We start from the raw sequence: 19,382 nt of genomic DNA, 5'->3' as shown, positions 1-19,382 counted from the left end.
GGGGGACAAGCACCTCTCTCCTCTCCGGGGGCTGCGGTTGCTCCTGCCCGCCGTGGGCTGAGCTGGTGGGGAATTGGGCAGCGAAGGGAGAGCGAAAGGCGTGGAAACCCACTGGAGCTGGGACACGGACCGCCCCACGCACCCACCTCCTGCCTCAGGGGCAGGACTTCCAGGGCTGTCCATCCCACCGCTGCATCCCCCCGTGTCCCGGGGAAACTCCCCCCCGCCCCAAGCCGAGCGCACCTGGGGGATGCTCCTGCCTCGGCTCCCCCTGCCCCGGCTCTCCCCGGGGATGCCCCGGCCCCGCCGGGGCTGCTCCTGTCCTGTTCTCCCCGGGGATGCTACCTGCCCGGCTCCCCCTGCCCGGCTCCCCCGGGGATGCTCCTGCCCCGGCCCCGCCGGGCATGCTACCTGCCCGGCTCCCTCGGGGCTGCTCCTGTCCCGGCTCCCCCTGCCCGGCTCCCCCGGGGATGCCCCGGCCCCGCCGGGGCTGCTCCTGTCCTGTTCTCCCCGGGGATGCTCCTGCCCCGGCTCCCCCCGCCCCAGCTCCTCGCGGCCGGGGCGGCCCGAGGCCGGCGAATGGGCGGCGGGGGCGGCCCCGGGAGGTGTGGGGGGGGGCGTGGGGAGCCCGCCCCCCCTCCTGTTCCCCGCCTACAAAACCCTCCCGGCCGAGCGGTCCTTGCTCACAGCCTCCCGGCTCCACAGCCGCCCCGCCGGCTCCGCGCATCACCCACCCCCGGGGACACCCCCCCCACCCATGGGAGGCGGCCGGGGAGCGGCGGCCCCTCTGCGCCCGTGGGGAGCTGGCGGTGAGGTCGGGGGCTCCCCTTGCTGTCCTCGCCCCCTTGTCCCGACCACCATGGCGCAGCCCGGGGACTGAGCGAAGCAGCGGGGGAAGGGGCCACGGGAAACTCGCTCCCGCGTGGGTCCGCCCAGCAGGTGAGTGGCGTCGCGGTGGGGAGGGCGCAGGGAACTTTTCCGTGGGAAAAAGGGACACGCAGCTCCGGGAGAGGGGAGCGGGATGGGGTGCGGGGATGGACCGCCCCCCCCCCCTCACGTGGGGTGGGCGCGGAGGGGCCGGTATCTCCCCGAGCATCCCTGCGTGGGGAGCCGCCACCCCCGCACCCTGCCGCTGCACCCCCAGTCCTGACTCCCCAGTGCTGCAAGACGCCCCGGTTACACGGGTGATGTGTCCCCGGTGGGAGTGGGACCGGAGGGGGCCAGGGAGCTCCCAGTGGGACTGGTTTTGGCTGGGGAGAGGCGGGATGGCAGGAGCTGGGGGTCTCCACGGAGCACAGCACCCATGTGCTGACAGCGAGGGGCAGCTGGAGCTGGGGGAGTCGCAGGGGTGCAGGCAATGAGTTTGGGAGTGCTCAGCAGATCCCACTTAGCGGGTGATTTTAACTCCTTCCACACCAGAGCCTTGCTGGGGGGTGTGGGCTGATTCTCCCCAGCCGGGTGCTGTGATAAAACCTTGGTGGCAGGGGTGGCACAACCCCCCCCAGGGCCACCAGTATTCACTGCGGGCATGGCCCCGTCCCTGGGACCAGCCCAACTCAAGCCTCCTGACCAGAGAGGCAGTGACAGCAGGATCAGGCCCGTGGGAAGAGCAGGCTTGGCTGACGGTCAGGGTGCTGGGGTACCTACATGTGGTGTGGGTGCAGGGGTAGCCCAAGCTCTAGGGGTGAAACAGGTCCTGGGGGGCTTTGGATGCACACACTGAGCCCCCATCTCACCAACCCTGGGGAAGGACAGGCATCCAGGGCATGCCCGGAGCGGACACCCAGCAGGTTGGACACCTGCAGGGCATGTGGTCGAGCACGGGTGGGTGGTAGAAGCTCCTCCTTGGCCAACGAGCAAGAGGTCTGTGTTGGTGGTGAGCATTTCACTGAGCTGCAAGGATGCAGGCAGGACTAGCTGGTGGTGGACCCATGGTCCTGCTGAGCTTGCCCACCGGCTTCTCCCTGCATTCGCTGAGAGGGTCTGGCCCTCGTCCGGGGCACTGCCAAGCCCAGGCTGGGCCATGGGCAAGTCAACAAACCACATGCTGAGATGTGGTGGTCAGCTTTGCCAAGCGAGAGCAGAGGGGTCCCTTGGCAGCAGGTCCATGTCCCCTCCACCATGGCTCCACCAGCCCACACCATGTTGCACTGATCCGTGGTGCCAGAGCCACGCAGGGTACAGGATTAGCCAGGATCGGGCCCCTGCCATGTCAGGATACACCAGAGCCACCAAGCACCTTCTCGTGTTGTGCCAGGGGAGGTTTAGATTGGACATTAGGAGAAATTTCTTTACTGAAAGAGTGGTCAGGCCTTGGAACAGGCTGCCCAGGGAAGTGGTGGAGTCACCATCCCTGGAAGTATTTAAAAGAGGGATAGATGAGGCGCTTAGGGACATGGTGTAGTGGGCATGGGGGTGTTGGGTTGACGGTTGGACTCGATGATCTTAGAGGTCTTTTCCAACCTTAATGATTCTATGTGCCTGTTCTGCTCTACCAGCAGCAGGAGGATGGAGAACAAAGCCATGTACCTTCACACCTTCAACGAGAGGGAGAACGGCTCCATCTTCGAGGAGCCCTTCGAGGGAAGGAACCTTTCCAAACTGAACCTCTGCGAGGACGGTGAGTCCAGGCTCCATGCGCGGCTCGGTCTGGGGGGCTTTGAACCTGGTGGCAGAAACCTGGAGAGCTTCTGGAGGGTACATGGGGACTTGGATTGCTCAGGGAGCAGCTCAGCGATTTGGCCACACACAGGCAAAGGTGTCTGGCCTGAGTTAGGTGCTGTGGGTCCAGCTCCAGCTGTGGGTCCCAGGAACCCAGGATGCCCAGGATGAGGGTGCCTTGGTGGAAGTAGCACCATGATGAATGTGTGCGTCCCAAACGGAGCAGGAAACTTCTCCTCTCCTGCTGGCACGGCCTCACTGGGAGAAACACTCAGGGAATCCCACTGCAAAGAGGTTTCTGTGCCTCCTCTCCTGTGCCCCCCCTTTCTGGGCCGACGGAGGGGTGGCAGAGCCAGGGCACCCTGGGTCTCTCGAGGTGCCCAGGATCTCATTCGGTTCTGCCACTGACCAGGGTTGTGCTCCAGGGAAAGTCACTTTGCTTGCTAAAGGTTGATTTTTGGGTTTTTTTTTTTCTCCTCCAAGCCTCTGCTCTCTTGCATGTGGTCTCGTGCAGAGATGCCGTGCAGTGGGACGGTGGTACGGGGCTGTGCAGCGTTTGCATTGACCTGCTTGCACGTCCCGTCCACCTTAGCAAGCCTCTATCTCCACTGTGGACCTGCTGAGCTCTTTTCCTTTCCTCTTGCCCCATGAAATGCTGTCCATGTTTCACCAGATCCAGGCTTGGTCCCCAAGCAAACAGCCCTGATGAATTTTTCCTGAGGCCTTTGCAGCTCGGGTGGGAGAGGCCAGGGTGGCAGAGTTGGGTGCTCAAGCAGAGATGTGAGGTCCCCTTTGCTGGGCAGCTTCGCTTAGAGATCTGTGGGGCTGCTGGGGAAACTGGTCTTGTTCTGAGCAGGCTTCCCAGCACCGCTGTCCCCCACCACGAGCATGGGATCGGGGTGATGGGGGACTCACCTTCCCGGTTTTAGGCACATGGGATGTCTCTGGGATGTGATGGAGAGCCCTGGGCGTTTCCAGAGGGCATCCCGAGTGCCAGGACGGGCCACATCCAGGCACTGAGTGAGCTGGGAACACCCAGCCCTGGCCAGATCACTTTTGGATGCTTGCACGGTGCAGGTGGCTCACGGTGGTTATTGCACGAGGAGATGTGATGTTGTTGTGTGGGTGTCTTCTCCTGCCCTCCAGCCCCTGGGATGGGGACAGCTTTGAGTCCGGAGGGTGGATTTCCCATCCAGGTGAAAGCTGAGTCTTCATGCTGTTCCCCAAACTTGATGTCACCCTGCAAGGGTCCCCCTGCTCTCAGCAGCACGTCTGCTCCTGCCTCTGCCCACCTTCCTGCTGTAAAACCCAGCACCCACCCCACCTTCCCGCAGCAGAAGGAGGGGCAGATCCTGCCCCCGGGCTGTCCCCGTGCTCTGCCACACTGCAAACGTGGCAGGGAGGTGCTGGAGCCTGGAGGGAGCGATGCTGGAAGAGATGGGAGGGAGGAGTTGGTGTCTTCTAGGGCCAAGGCCACCAGCAGAGACCTTGCACACTTGCATGGAGTGATGGCAGGGAGGGTTCAAGGTATCTCCCTGGCTTTGGTATTTTTGTGGCAGGTTGCTCTGCACCTCTCAGGGCAAGTCTGCTTACCCATAACTCGCCCCGATGCAGAGCTGACCCTCCGAGGAACCTCATTCCCACGGGAGAGCTGGCTGGAAGGAGACTTGTGGGGCTGTGTCTGGCCTGCAGCCGCACAGGGCAGGGGCAAAGTCAACCCTGAGAGCTTCATCACGAGGATGGGACCACCCGAATCCCTCCCGGGCTCACGGAAAACCCTCGGCGTGGGGCTGGTGCGGCAGCCTGCTGCTTGCCATGACCCCCAGGACCCTGCCCCCCGCCCCCAGGGCTCGGGGGACGACAAGTCCTGCCTGCTTTCAGCTTTCCACCCAGCACCTCCGCTGACTGGGCAGGCCACAGCTCCAGCTCCCCTGGGCATGGGCAGGGGGAAGAAATATTTGCTTTTCCCCTTGGTTACTGGCCGGAGCCCGCCCGTGGGCTCCTCGGGGCGGGCTGTTGTGAAAACCCTGCTTACGCAGCTGCGGTCCCTCCTGCTCTTCCGAGAGCAGCAAAGAGGAGTGGGTGGTTCGGGGCCCGCGGCCAGCTCCTCCCGGAGTCTCCCAGGACCTGAAATAAGTGTTAATGTCAGAAAAATATTGTAGCTTTCCTCATTCTGAAACCCTCGGCTCCATCTGTTTGGCCGGTGACAGCAAAAGGGAACCGCGTGCGGGTAATGAATTGCAGATGGAGGGGTCCCGGAGGAGCGGCACCGCCTTTCGCACCTGAGCTGGGGCGCCTCGAGCACCCCACGTCCCCGCGGGATCCTCTCTGGGTGTCAGCGAGCCTGACCTCAGCACTTTATCATTTCGGAGCCCCAAAATGGGGTTGAGTTAAGCGATACACCCAGCGTAACCCTTCACCGGCTGGAGGCTTTTGCAAGCCTCCCTGTCCTCCGGCAGGACAGACACACGGGTGTCAGCTGGGGAAGGGCAAGGGTGCGGTGGGGAAGGGTCCCTGCCAGGCTAGGGACACCCCCAACCCGCTCTACCTCCTCTCCACCTCTGGCACCCCAAGTGCCAGCTTGGTCCCGCAGGGAGCTGAGCTCCTGCCCCACGGATGGGGGTCGGGGTGGGGTGAGGTCCCAAAGCCCAGCAGGGCTGGGCTGGAAGTGGGCATTGCTCGTGGCCACGGATGAGCGTGGTCTCCTCCCCAGGAGGTTTGGCTTCGGGGCCACGATGCTTCACCTGCTTCACCCTCTCTGCTGGGCTGATGCAGGCTCTGGGTGGGTGCTACGCCGTGCCTCGGGGCTTAAAGGGCAGAAAGCAGTGGGTTGGAGGCACCCAAATGGCAAGGGGGTGGGAGTTTTGGACTCTTCCTCCACCTTTTGTTGGAGACTCCCCAGAGACATCTCGGATCTGGCAAGGGCCAAAACTGGGCAGCGCTTGTTGACCTGGCATGAAGTTGCTGGTTCTCAGTTGTTCTCAGAAACCTTGTGTTTCTGCAAGGGTCCAACCCAGAAACGCAGGCACCCAACGCCCTGCACCCCATCCCAGCAGCACGGGGTCACCGGAGAGCCAAGGCGTCAGGCTGAAGCATCACTGCAGCCTTGGGGCTGGGGACAGAGGGATGCGGGGTCTGCATCCAGATCAGGCTCCGGCTCCCACCTAAGACCACGACCTGGCCCAGATTTCAACGTGAGCTCGAGTTTGAACATGTGCAAAGCCCAAAACCAGATGACTTTTCCCTGCCGCGGGGTTCACGCCACAGGAGCCTTTCCTCGCATTTTCCTCCCGGCTATTTTATTCATAACCCCCCCTCCTTCGCACACAACTCTTGCTGCCCAGGGCTTGTGGCAGCGTTGAAGAGGAGCTGGATGGCAGCTAGCGCAGGTTGGGGCAAGCAGGGGCTGGCAGGGCTGGCAGGATCCAGGCATCTTAGAATGGTTTGGGCTGGAATGGACCTTCAAAGTCCATCCAGTCCAACCCCCGTGCAATGAGCAGGGACATCTTCAACCAGACCAGGTTGCTCAGAGCCCCGTCCAACCTGACCTTGGATGTTCCCAGGGATGGGGCATCTACCACCTCTCTGGGCAACCTCTGCCAGTGCCTCACCACCCTCAGTGTAACCAATTTCTTCCTTCTATCTGGTCTGAATCTCCCCTCTTTCAGTTTAAGACCGTTCCCCCTTGTCCTATCTTCCTCCCTCCCCTTATCGCTGCCTGGACCCCAGGGCTGCAGGCAGGGAGGGTGGGGGATGGGGTGCAGGCTGGGAGCTGGAGGGGCGACAGCTCAGCAAGGGTGGGTGATGCTGATGTTTTCCTACCCGGGATCCCCACTGGGTTCTTTGCACCCCAGCTCTGCCCGTGCAGGAGGGGAGATGTGTGCATGCTGAAACCGGGCTGTTTGCCCCCAACCCAGACCCACAGCACCAGCATGGGCAGGATCAGGCCTGCCCCTGCCTACTGCATTACTGATGGTGTCCCGGCTGCATGTGAGCCTTCACCTGGGAGCGCGGGCTTGTGCCAGCATCGATGGTCTCGACTCAGGGAAAGCCGTGCGGATCAACGCCGGGACATGCAGAGCTGTGCCTGCATCCACGAGGCATTGCCGAAATTATATTTGCAATATTTTCTGTCGGTGGGAGATGGAGCCCAGGTGGACTGGGTGCACGATGCTCTCCCTGACACCCTGCCCTGTCCCCCAGGTCCCAGGCAGAGGATGAAGGCAGCAGGACGCTGCGGCCGGCTGGGCTCCTTGGCGGCACTGAAGTACGCCGTGGTGGGACTCTACCTCCTCGTCTTCCTCATCCTCGTCGGCGTCTTCATCCTCGCAGGTAAGGGCTGAGCCTGGGTCCTCCCTCCATGGTGCGGCAGTACCCCAGGGTGATGCTCTCCCGTGCAGGAGCTCGGTGCAATGTGGACCGGGTCTGGCTGTGGGCATGGGACTGCTTTTCTGCTGCCTCTGCGGGGGTGTTCGGGAGAGTTTTCCATGCCATCCAGGGGAGGAAAATATGGGATCCAGCCGAAGCGGGGCGCGGAGGCGATGCCTGCCTTGGTTTGCAGCCACCGCTGAAGCGGTGGCTGCAAACCAAGGCAGGCATCGCCTCCGCGCCCCGCTTCCAGATCCTTGGGGACAACGACGTGAGCCCATACCGGCTCCATACTGCACGTTTGGAGCGGTTTTGATTTAAGCTTTGAGGCTGGAGTCGCTGCAGGGTCCAAGGCGTCACGTGCTGGGGATGGTGAGGTTCAGGAACCCCATGTTTGGGGCTCAAACTGTTCCCGTCACTAGGTCATGGCTTCGGGGTTTGCACCCCCCATTTCACCTGGGATAAGGATAAGCCCCAGCTCCATCAGCGATGGAGGTGCAGGCAGGGTGTTATTCTTGCACAGCACATCCCGCATGTGCCGGCAAGGCTCCCGCCTCCCCTCTCCGGCTTTTTGCTGGGCGCAGGGATGGGAAAGCTGCTCGCAAATGCCTGTAATTGCTCCCAGCCCCAGCTCATCCCTGCGTACACATCCCATGTGGTCCGCGTCGCCGCCGGCTTGTTTTCCCCCTTGTCGTGCTGGAAGCAGTTTGGGAAGATGCCTGGTTTAACCCACGGTCCCAGTACCCCCCCCTTGCACCCGTACCACCCCCGTGTGGGGCTCTGCTGGCTGGGGGGGCTCGGATGGTGCCGCAGCGGGCGCGCGTGGGAAACGCCACCACCAAGGACCAGCTTCTCGCTTCCCACCAACCTCCTTTCCAGCTTTAACCCCAGCATCCATGGGGAGGGGATATGGGGGGCCCCCCCTTTCCAGCCCCAGATCTCCGCTAGCTGCTCTCTGGGGCTGGGCAGGGCCGAGCGCTGCCCCCGCACCATCCCTTCGGGGTGATTCTCTGTGCCTTGCCTGCTGCGGGCAGCTGGGAGGGTGATGGATTTCATATTTAACTCCAGCTGCGGTAATGCCAGCACCGTGAAGGCAGCCTGTGTCTTTTGCAAAGGGTGGATTTAGCTTTTCCCTGGGCTGGGGAAGGGACAGAGAAGGTTTTGCTGGAATTTTGAAGCCTCTCCCACTTATTTCTTGCATTACATTGTTTTAATGTTGTTGTTGGCCCACGAAACCCTGAGCGAGGGATGCCATGAATTGTGCAAAGAGCTCGGGACAGGCGCCCTTGTCCTGGGCTGAGCTACAGCTGCTCACCCGAAAGCAGCTCCAGCAATAACAATAGCATTATGGCATCGGCTGACGGCGGGGAGAGCTGGAGGCTCACGGTCACGGGCATCTTCAAAGCCCCACCTCCTGGAGTCCCGTGACTGGCAGGATTTCAGCTTTCAGTAAGACCCCAGTAAAACCACCTTACCCCCCGGGTTGTGGACCGCAATCTTGGAAAAGAAAGGCAAAACGAAGAGAAAAAAATCATCTCTTTTGTTATTGCTTTCTGCATATCTTGAACTTTAAGCCAAGCCTCTGGCTTTGGATGTCGCTGACTCAAGTGCTGGAGCCAGCCGTGCCGACCGCGGGTGCCCGGAGCTGCTTTATCACATCAAGGAAAACCACAGGCACAGGCTGGTCTTGCAACATGGCGAAGAGCAGCTCGTTAATCGGAGACCACATCCAGCTGGGAGCCACGCGTAGCCCGGGGAGATATCCCTGATGGTCCCTGGCTTCAGGTGTCTGTGGCTGAAACCTCAACGTTGGAGCTGATGGTCCTCGGAGGATGGGGACTGGGTATTTGTGCGCACCCTTAACCGTGGAGGGCTTGGTTTTCCCACGGAAAATCCCACTTTGTGCTACTGGAGACCAGATGGCAGCTTGCCAGAGCTGAGACCTTCTGCCCAGTATCCCGTCAGAGGGGATGGTGCACAGAAAGATACAGCTTAGTTTAGTGAAGTAGACTTGCTCTCACCGGCTCCTTGGGCAGGAACATCGCTGTTGGATGCCATCCCTGTCCTCCCGCAGCTGCGGTGAGGTCCCTGCTCAGAGCAGGTCCCACCTGGAGCAGACACCATCCCACCTGGGGCATACGAGTGCTGGGTGTCCACCTCATTGCCCGGCCTGATGCTCTTTGCAGAGGGATGTGGAGCTGTGATACCCTGGTTGCTCCCCGAAAAGCAATTCTCACCGCGCTGGTCCGTGCCCTCCACTGCTGGCATCCCTTCATCCCAGGGTCAGCAACACGCAGCAGGGCTGCTCCGCCTGGCTTGCTCCGCCGCTTCCCATCCTGCCCATGGAAAAGGAGGAAAATTCCCAGAAGAAAAGTGCATACGCGTGCAAACACGCACAGAAACACGCACATACGTGCAACCGCACACTCGCACACCCCACGGTGCTTCCCGGCAGGGCTGGGGCATTGCAGGGGAAACCACCCCCTGGAGATAACCCCCCAACGCGTGCTGGTGTCCCCGACGTGTGAACCTGGTGGTTTTGGCGAGGCAGCTCCCCCAGGCGTCGTTTTGAAGCCGGCTTGGGCAGGTGTCCTGCGACTCGCAATACGCTCCGTGGAAATGGGTTAGAAAATGAGTAAACTGCTAAAAATACTGCGAACCACCTCGGAGCTGCGGAAACAGGATGTTTTCAGCAACAGAGCCGGGGTGGTTTCAATGCAGCCTGCTTTTAATATCCTCTCTTCCAAGCCTGGCAGCAGTTTTTCTGGCTCCTGGGGACGCACGCTCCCTTTCTCCCTGTCCCTCACCCCCCCGCCATCCACTAAAAAGGCACCTAGCCCAAAGTTAGGACTCTGGTCTGGGCTTTTTTGCAAGGTCTGGGTTAAATCCCAGCCGCCTGCGTGCTCAGACCTGCACTTCGGTGTTTTACTCGAATCCCCGCCTGGCCCCGTGCCCGGGCACTCCTGGATGCCTGGCAGGAGCGTCCAAGGAAACGAGCACTCTCCATTTCAAGAGCCGTAACCCCAAAACTCGTGCTCCGAGGATGCCAGCGGAGATGACGCAACAGCCCCAGCCCCACGGCCAGCCGTCGCATGAGCGCTCCCCCATCAGCTCCAGCGCAAACTCCTCCTGCTCCCCATGAGCTGGCTCCAAAGCGGATCTGTGCCTGCAGCCGGCATCTCCCTGGGACACGGAGCAAACCTGAGCTGCCGAAAAGCTGCCGGCAGCGGGGCCCCGCATCCCCGCTGATAAGCCCTGACACTCAGCTGGAGCCGAGTGCTGGCTGCTCCCCGTCCTGCCCATCCTTACCCAAATCCTGCAGCTGTTTCCCCAGCCCAGGGCTTGGTTTCCACCCTTTCCGAAATGCTGGAGGAGATGCTCTCGCGCAGGGCTGGGGCCGTAGGACGTTGGGCTCATATTTGGGCTGCAGGTTTGGGATGCCCAGACCCGCTGCCGTTGTGCATCCAGTCGCATGTTGAACCTCACGCTCAGCATCTGCCCGACTCCCCCGTGGAAATAAAACCCAGGGCAGCCGGTAGCAAGGTGCCGGGGCTCGTAGCTGGGTCCAAATCATCAGCAGCGCTTCCAGCTGGGAGAGCACGTTGAGGTGTCCTGCACGACTTTGCCTGCAGCCTCTTGGTTTTCTGCAGCTGCAAAAGTTGGATCGCTGAGGATGGTGAAAACATCCGTATTCAACATGCACGCGTCTGCTTTGCAGCATCACCTTGGCTACACGTGAGCCTAAAAGCAAGGAGAGAGATTTGGGGTGCATGCAAGGGTGCGGGTGCCTGTACGTGCTCATGGTGCACAGCTGCACCCAGGAGCGGGTGCCGGTGGCAGTGGCGGTGTGCAGTGCAGCAGGCTGCATGCACAGCTGTGCATGTGCGTGCTTGTCCCCGCTGCGAGGCTCCTCCGGCACAAGTCACATGAAAATGATTAGCAGGAGCGTGAGGGCGCAGGTCACGTTCTTCATTAACCCCAGCGAAGCGCTGGTTTCCATCAGGGCCGCGTTACCTCTGCCAGAGCCGAAACTCCCCTGGAGCAAGCTGGGACGAGCTGCCCGTGGTCCCCGTCGTGCAAAATCGTGTGTGAGCGTGAGTGTGCGTCTGTGCACAGCTCAGGGTGCATGTGCAGGGTTGCAATGCAGCTGTGCAGAGAGGGCAGGCGTGTGCATGCACTTTTGCATCGTGCTATGTGCATATATGTATGCATATATATAAATATATGTATATTTATTTAGTAACCTCAAGGCATCTATCTCCCTGTACTTTTGCGACCTTCCTGCAGCGAGCTGTTCCACAGCTCACCCACGTGAAACCCCCTCCTCCTGTCTCTCTAGGGCTCCACTTTGCCACCCTCATTTGACACCCGTTGGCTTTTCAGCACCTTTCACGCCCGCGGGCACACGTGCAAGGCAGCAGCAGAAGGGCCTGGAAGGGGTTTTGGGGAAGGACCATGGGGTTCTTGCAAACCTTTTCTCCTTGAAGCACGGGTGGGGACAGCGGCAGCAAGACGCCAGGTCCCCAGCACAAACAGCGGGCGGGAGCAGCTGCTGGCGGAGCCCCTTGGGGACCGGTAGCTCACCCCCAGCGCGGCCAGGCCTCGGGCTGCAGCTGGAGGCAGGCGGGATTTAGGGTGGCCGTAGTGGGGAGTGCGTCTGTGCCGGGTGCATGTGTGCATGCATCTGTGCTGGGTGCACGTGTGCGTGCATGTGTGTGTGCGTCTGTGCCGGGTGCATGTGTGCGTGCATGTGTGTGTGCGCCTGTGCTGGGTGCATGTGTGCATGCGTGTGTGTGTGCGTCTGTGCCGGGTGCATGTGTGCGTGCATGTGTGTGTGCGTCTGTGCCGGGTGCATGTGTGCGTGAATGTGTGTGCGTCTGTGCCGGGTGCATGTGTGCGTGCATGCGTGTGTGCGCCTGTGTCTGTGCTGGGTGCATGTGTCCGTGCATGTGTGTGTGTGTCTGTGCCGGGTGCTTGTGTGCATGCATGTGTGTGTGCGTCTGTGCCGGGTGCATGTGTGCGTGCATGTGTGTGTGCGTCTGTGCTGGGTGCATGTGTGCGTGCATGTGTGTGTGCGTCTGTGCCGGGTGCATGTGTGCGTGCATGTGTGTGTGCGTCTGTGCTGGGTGCATGTGTGCATGCATGTGTGTGTGTGTCTGTGCTGGGTGCGTGTGTCCGTGCATGTGTGTGTGTGTCTGTGCCGGGTGCATGTGTGCGTGCATGTGTGTGTGCGTCTGTGCTGGGTGCATGTGTGTGATTGCCTGTGTGTGTCTGTGCTGGGTGCATTTGTGTATGCACGCATGTGTCCATATGTGCTGTGTGCATTTGCATCTGTGCACCATGTGCATGCATGTCTCTGTGTGTGCTGTGTGCATTTGTGTGTGTCCGCGCACATGCATGTGTGTCCGCGTGTGTTGTGTGCATTCAGGTATGTGCACCATGTGCATGCATGCCTGTGTGCGCTGTGTTGCGTGCAAATGTGTGCGTGCATCTGTGCAGTGTGCATGCATGCTTGTGTTCACTGTGTACGTGCTGTGTGCAAGCATGCATGTGTGCGTGTGCATAAGCATCTGTGCTGTGCACATGCCTGCATGCGTGTGTGAGCGTGTGTGTGCGCACGTGAGCTGTGTGCATGCATTTATGCATATGCTGCAGGCTCCCAGCAGCTCTACGACTCCGTGCCTGTCCGTGCCTCTGCCTTGCAGCAGGATTACTCCACCCTACCAACCCGGCAAGCGGAAAGTAGGAGGCAGAAGATGTGGGAGGCAGGAGAGCTGCAGGCATGCACGCACGTGCACGCACAGAGCAGCCCAAGGCTGGAGGTGTTGCTGCTTGGAAGCTTCCTGGCGTGGTTTTGGCTGCGGGATCCTCCGGAGCGGCCTCGGTTGCTCTCGGGTTGGTGGCTGCGGTGCCAGGGCTGGGCAGAGGAGAGCCGTGAGGATCCCAGCTGGTTATTGGGAGTGATTTATGGGAATTTGGGGAACTCCGCAGGCTTTGCAGCTACCCGCAGGTGCAAAGCGGGGAGCTCGCCCGTGTTTCTCGGCCCTCGGCCACCGCAGGACCTGGGATTTGGGTTATTTCTCCTTGTGCTGGCCACACAGGGTTGCTTTTCTCCTTGATTTCGTTGCAAGAAAGCCGCAGTTGTCTCCACACCCATCACGGGCACCCTGGGTCCAGAAAGACTTGATGGGTCACCCACGCAGGAGGCAGCGGCACCCACCCCTTCACCAGCCCCGTGGCGATTGTGCCCAAGGTCTTTCCTTGGCAGTTGTCCCCTCTCGGGGTGGCCTTGGGCACGTCGCTTGGTTGCTTCCCCGTTGTGAACCCCCATGAGCAAAGGCCCCCCCAGGACGGTGCCCGCTGGGCGCCTGGCACAGCAGGGAGGGACGATAACCGGTGACATTGAGATGTCCCCGCTGCAGCGATGCAGGTGACAAGCAGGGACGTGCAGAGGGGACCAAACAGCGTCCCCATGCCCCAGGAGGAGAGCTCCGAGCTGGCACGCTGCAGCCCAGCCTGGGAAGCTGGGACAATCCAGCAGCGGGATTAATTAACGGGGGTTAATTAACGGAGGAAAGATGCCTTCGGTGCCTGGAAGATGCTCAGCTCCTCCGTTACGGCACCCACCAGCCCATGGCAGAGCTGGGGGGCGGCTGCTCGCCCCACGGTGCTCCCAGAGCCCCCTCCCCGGGCACGGCGGGTCCCCCTCCCCGGGCACCCAGTGCCACCGCGGCGGGTGGCCCCGAGCCCGGGGGGGCTGGAGCCCTTCGCGTGTGCACGTCTGCTTTCACCCTCTCCTTACTCCTGCGATTTTAATTCAAACCAAATGGCTTCGCTCGGTTTCTCCTCCGTGGAAACGAGGGGGTGAGCTGCCAGGCGGGTCCCGCGCCAGCCCGCAGCATCGCGCCAGCCGAAGCCCCACCACAGCTTAAAGAACAATAGGGATTTTTTTAAATTATTATTATTTTTTTAAAAAATTCTCATTATTTGTGTGGGTTTGGCTTTGAGTCCCTCACCCCGGGCTGCATTGGAGACCCAGTGTCAACACAAGGCGGAGGGAGAAGATGATATTTCCCTGCCTGGATCAGCATTTTTGGGGTGCGCAACAGGGTGCTGGGGTCCAGGATCAGGCTTTACTGGGTGCTACTGGGCTTGCTGGGCAGGGGGTTGCTGGAGCAGCGATAGGAGCCGCTGAGAGCAAGAGGTTCCCCCCCCAATTTCCAATGTTCCCTCTCTGAACCCCATCTCGGTGCTCTGGGAGCTGGTGCGAGGCCAGGAGGGGTTTGGGGTGGGTGCCTGGGTGGCCGGGAGGTCTCTCCCACCAGGGATGCAGAGGCAGGGGGTGAAGGATGCTCCTGAGCCGGGGCAGGTTTCCTCCCTCGGGAAGAGCCCTGGCAGCCCCGGGATGCGGGATGCAGCACTCGGTGCGACAGCAAACCGCACCCCGAGCCGCGGAGACCTGCCGAGCCTGCCCGATGGGCTCCATCGCAGAGCAAGGGGCTGAGCTCAGGCCCAGGATCGGCGGCCGGAGGGAAACCTGGTTGTTAAAATTAAAATTAAAACCTCAGTGGGGGAAGAAGCAGTTTTTAAGGTCTGTTTTTAGGAAAGGGAAGCGGATGCTTTTAGCAGCCAGTCCTCTGACCAAAGGCAAATACAAGCCGGGCAAAGCCACGAGGCAGAGCTTTGCAGCACCGTGACCCATCTGGCAAAGCCCAGAGCCACCCTGAAGCCCAGAGCTGCTGGGAGCCTTTGCTGTCCTTCCTGAGCTAGGTGTCTCCTTCTCCAGACCTTCAGCAACCAGCCTCCTTCTCCAACCATGGAGAAAACCGTGGGGCCAAAGAGGGGCTGATGGGATGAACCTTTTGGGGTTTGAGGTAGGGCTTCCACCTCCAAGCACCGAGGAACAGGGGGATGTCCAAGCGCCCCTTGGGAGGAGACGGCCTTGCACCTCTCAGGAGGATCCCCACCTCCATGGGGTGGTTTCTGATGCCCCCTCCTCTCCATCCCTTGCAGTCTCCAGACCACAGACTTCCCCTGAGGACCTGAAGGCGCTGATGGGGAACGTCAACCGCCTCAACGAGAGCTTTCGGGACATGCAGCTGAAGCTGCTGCACCTACCTCTGAAGGCGGACGTGCTGGATCACATCTGGAGGCTCCAGGACCTCCTGCAGAACCATTCGGACTCCTTGTTCCTCATGACGGGGTCACTGCAGAAGCTGGAAGGGCTTCTCTGGAGCCTGCAAACCCAGGCCAGCCAAACCGACAAGGCAGTGTCCAACCTCTGGGACAGCTTGACCCAGCAGAGCGACGCGGCTCAGCAGGAGATGTACAAGCTCTCCGTGGAAGGCAACAGCAGCCGGCTGCTGCTGCAGCACCACGACCACCTCCTGAGCCACCTGGGCAGCAGGGTGGAGAGTCTGAGCGACCAGGTGATGGCCATGAACGGGGCCATGGACACCATGAACAGGACCTTCTCCTACGACGTGAACATCCACCATACCCGCATCCAGGACCTGCAGGTGCTGATCAGCAACGCCACCGAAGATGCCCGGCAGATGCGCCTCATCCACATAGCCATGGAGGAGCAGCTGAAGCACGAGCTGGCCATCCTCAACAACGTGACAGAGGACCTGCGGCTGAAGGACTGGGAGCACTCTGTCGCGCTGAAGAACATCTCCGTGATACGGGGTAAGCCGAGCACCTCTTGTAAGCAGCTCCCTTGCTGGTGCATGAAGCTGTCGTGAGGAGGGGGGTGTCCTCGGTGCTTTGGGTGGTGGTGAGGGTACCTGTGGCATGGGGATGTCCTGTGGGGATGCCTCAGGTACTCCTTGGTGTATCAAATCCACCAGGCACCGCTGTTTAGGTGTCTGCAGTGTTCAGGTGTCTCCATCACCTTGGACTCTCCAAATGCTCCTCCATCCATGTTAGGAAGAAAGCTCCCAAGGTTGCCTCAAAGATGCCAGGAAAAAACTCTGCCAGGTCCCTCCTGACTGTGAAAGTGAACCAGGCCGAGTGCGGCAGAGGCGGTGGGGTTTTGCCCTGCTTCGTACTGCAGTGATCAAGCAGAAGGCTGCCCACCAGTACCCTCAGTCATCATCAATCACATAATTCACTTTACCGTACATCCCCTTTACTCCATTTTCCCCCTCCCATCTTCTCCTCCTTTACCACCCTCAGCCCCTCCCAAATCATCGAATCACAGAATGGTTTGGGTGGGAAGGGACCTTCAAAGCCCATCCAGTCCAACCCCACCGCCGTGAGCAGGGACATCTTCAACCAGATCAGGTCGCTCAGAGCCCCGTCCAACCTGACCTTGAATGTTCCCAGGGATGGGGCATCTACCACCTCTCTGGGCAACCTCTGCCAGGGTTTCACCACCCTCATCATGGTGAAATAAACCCCTCATCCCCGCTAACTCCTGGCCATAGTTTTGCTGATCCCTTTTTTGGTATTTATATGGTTGTCTCGGTAATCCCCCTGCTCACTCTGCTAAGCATCCACTCCCTTCTTCGTAATTATCCGCAAGGTCCAGCCATTTGTCACAGCGTTATCTCATGAGCATGGGGTTAACCATCTGCTTGGACATTTCTTCCTCTCTGATGTCAAGAATTTCCAGCTGTTTCATATCTTACTGTCTTGCTGCTGTGGGATCACCCACTTCTCTGCATCCCACAGCACTAGATCTGCTAGGACAGCCCAGCTCCAAGGGGACCAGCTCAGGTGGAGATGCCTGCACTGGGAGAAACCCAATTCTGCTGCGGTAGACCCCAGTCTGGTTGCCTGACGTGACTGGGGAGCAGCAAGAGGAGGGTCCCTCTGTGCTGCACCAAGGGAGAGGTGGCTTTTGCTTCAAAGATCTTAGAGGCTAAAATAGAGGGAGCGAAGGGAGCTGCACTGCTTGGGAGCAGCTTGGCTTCGTGGGATGATGGGGAAGGGAAAGGGTCGAGCTTTTCAGGAACCGGGGCAGCCGAACAGGGCTGTGATGGGAGCCAGCAGAGTCATGAGCAGCTTCCTGATTTATGGCAGAAGAGCAAGGGGACACCCGATGAAAAGGTGGGCAGCAAGCCCAGGAGAGGCTCAGCCCTTTCCCACATGCCACCTTTTCACCCAGCTGGAGCTCCTTGCTGCAGGACTTGGTGGAGGCAGAAACCCAAGCAGGTCCAAAAGGAGCTGGACAAATTCACGCAGGACACATCTGTGGCTGTTAAATGCCATGACCTGATCACAACCCCAGCGAATGAACTGGCCATGGGAGGGGGAAAAACCATGAAGAAACACAGAAGAACCCAGTGCAAGCTCTTGGGGGCAGAGCAAGATGTTGGGGAGCAGTTGCTGTCCCACTTTTAGGCTGTTGGTTTGCACCTGCGGAGATGCAATGGGCTGTTGCTCATTTCTGGTGCTTCCAGCTGAAATACCAGATGGGGAAGGAAGGGGCTGACGCCAAGGCACTTGCTCCCTCTGGCCGTCTGCTGAGCCGAGAGGGGACAGATGTGGTTTGAACCGCAGCAGCTACATCTCCCCATCCAGGCCAACCATCACCCTTGGGTACCAGCAGCTCATTGGGGTCATTTCCCTGGTCCTTGGGAGACGTTGGCTCCCGATGCTTGGTTCAGGGCTGCTGGGACCACGTAGCACCCCCTGCTTTGAGGTTTTCGTAGCTGCCCACCCACCCCCATACCCTCTCTTCCCCCCACTGCCATGGGGAGGACATCACCCTCTCTTGGATGAAGCCGCTAAGGAAGGGGGCTGTCGGGGCCTGACACTCATGCACCATGTTACTCCAATTAACATGAGCAGAAAGCAAAACAAATCCCCTCCCGACGGGCCGGCACCTGATTTATCAGCCGCTGCTCCGACACATTCCTGGCAGCCCCCACCTCCCCCTCTCCCCAGCCCTCCTCCCTCCCCGCTTTCTGTCGGCAGCGATGGGTCGTGGATAATTTAGGAGCCTTGTGCCCAGCTGGCTTTACCCCGGCTCCCAATGTCCTTGGATAAATCCACCATGCTCCCAGCTGGATTTGCACCAGCAGAGCCAGTCCTGGACGATGCAGGGCTGCTGCTTGGGGGTGCATTTTCCTTCCCCCAAGACCTTAGCTACCCCGGGGTTCTGGCTTTTTGAGGCTATTTGCTGGTGATGGCAGCTTGGGGAGGTCCCCGGGCTCGTCTCCAGCAGCCGACCATGCCAAGCTGCTCACGTGTCTTGGAGAGGGCTTGGCCTTGCAGCACAGAGGGGCTCTGGGTCTTAAATAGCGGTGTCACCAGGAGGGAGGATGCCCGGGATCGTCAACCGCCCGCCCGGAGCCGCTTGCACAACTCGCTGGGTGGGATGTGCTGGCTCGCAGCAGGTCTGGCGGGGTGATTCCAACGGTCCCATCTGGCCGTCAGATCTGCGCACGTCATGAAAGTCCTCATCCCGATGGTTTTGGAGGGTTTTTCTCCTCCACTGATGCAGCGAGCAGCCCAGCAGGCAGGAGGGTGAAGCAGGGGTGCATCTGGGCTGGGGTTTTCTTTCCTGAGTGCAAACCTCAAACGCTGTGGGGTGGGGACCAGCTTGGCACGGTGTCTGCGGCGCTGCTCAGCCTCTCCCAACCACCCCTCCCAGTCCTCCTCCGTCCTCCACCCCAGCTGCTCCCTGTGTCCCATCCCACCGGTTGTCCCTGGGGATGGGACCATCTCTGCTCATGGAGCTGTCTAGATGTAGCCAAGAGGAGATGTTCTGGTGGCTGATGGACCACAGGGCTCACTACTGTGGGAACAGCTCTGAAGGATGAATGCCAAAACCTAGGAGCCAGCAAACAGGATCAGCCCGAGGGTCTGCCCATCGCCAAGCCCAGGCATAAGGGAAAGGGAATAATCTCTTCCCTGGCTGTGTTCCCCCAGCCTCCAGCTCTTGCAGAGCAAATGAGATTGTCTCTTGCCCAGGTCATCCTCCATGAAATTTAGTTCCCTTCTTATCCTGTTCATGCCCTTGATCTCCCCAATGTCCTGTGGGACGGTTTTCTGAGATGGTAGAAGAGGTGGTTGAGATGAGATGAGATGAGATGAGATGAGATGAGATGAGATGAGATGAGATGAGATGAGATGAGATGAGATGAGATGAGATGAGATGGTGGCAGAGGACTGGGGGCCTGCACTGTAGCAGCTGATTTTAAGGAGGAAGGGCAGCTCCAACCCCCATCCCACCAAGAGGTGCCCCGAGCAGGCAGCTCCCATGTCCCTTCCAGGGTTAACAGAACTGAATTATTTCCCAGTGTGCCCATAAAACCAGAGCAGATGGAAGTTGTCGGAGCTGCCCCCGCACAGGGGACCTCAGCCGAGCCACGCTGGAGCCAGCGTGTGGGAAGCAAGACATT

The 19,382-nt window shown here is 60.1% G+C and overlaps 1 protein-coding gene across 3 annotated transcripts in view; it reads left to right on the top strand.

The window, feature by feature from the left end:
• Positions 1-663: 663 nt before the first annotated feature.
• The window catches only part of SCARA5 (scavenger receptor class A member 5), a 40,028-nt gene continuing 21,309 nt past the window's right edge, over positions 664-19,382 (top strand). Inside the window, exons 1-4 of one of the 3 annotated variants that reach the window (XM_075147972.1) lie at positions 664-939; positions 2,499-2,620; positions 6,865-6,993; positions 15,043-15,717. In XM_075147972.1, the coding sequence (XP_075004073.1) occupies positions 2,509-2,620; positions 6,865-6,993; positions 15,043-15,717 (916 nt within the window). In that variant the 5' untranslated portion in view covers positions 664-939; positions 2,499-2,508. The remainder of the gene's footprint in view (positions 940-2,498; positions 2,621-6,864; positions 6,994-15,042; positions 15,718-19,382) is intronic. The other 2 variants (XM_075147973.1, XM_075147974.1) reach the window with 2 other exon arrangements.

Source organism: Calonectris borealis, chromosome 3 (assembly GCF_964195595.1).
Source record: "Calonectris borealis chromosome 3, bCalBor7.hap1.2, whole genome shotgun sequence".
NCBI lineage: Eukaryota > Metazoa > Chordata > Aves > Procellariiformes > Procellariidae > Calonectris > Calonectris borealis.
This window is presented reverse-complemented; position numbering and strand designations above follow the sequence as displayed.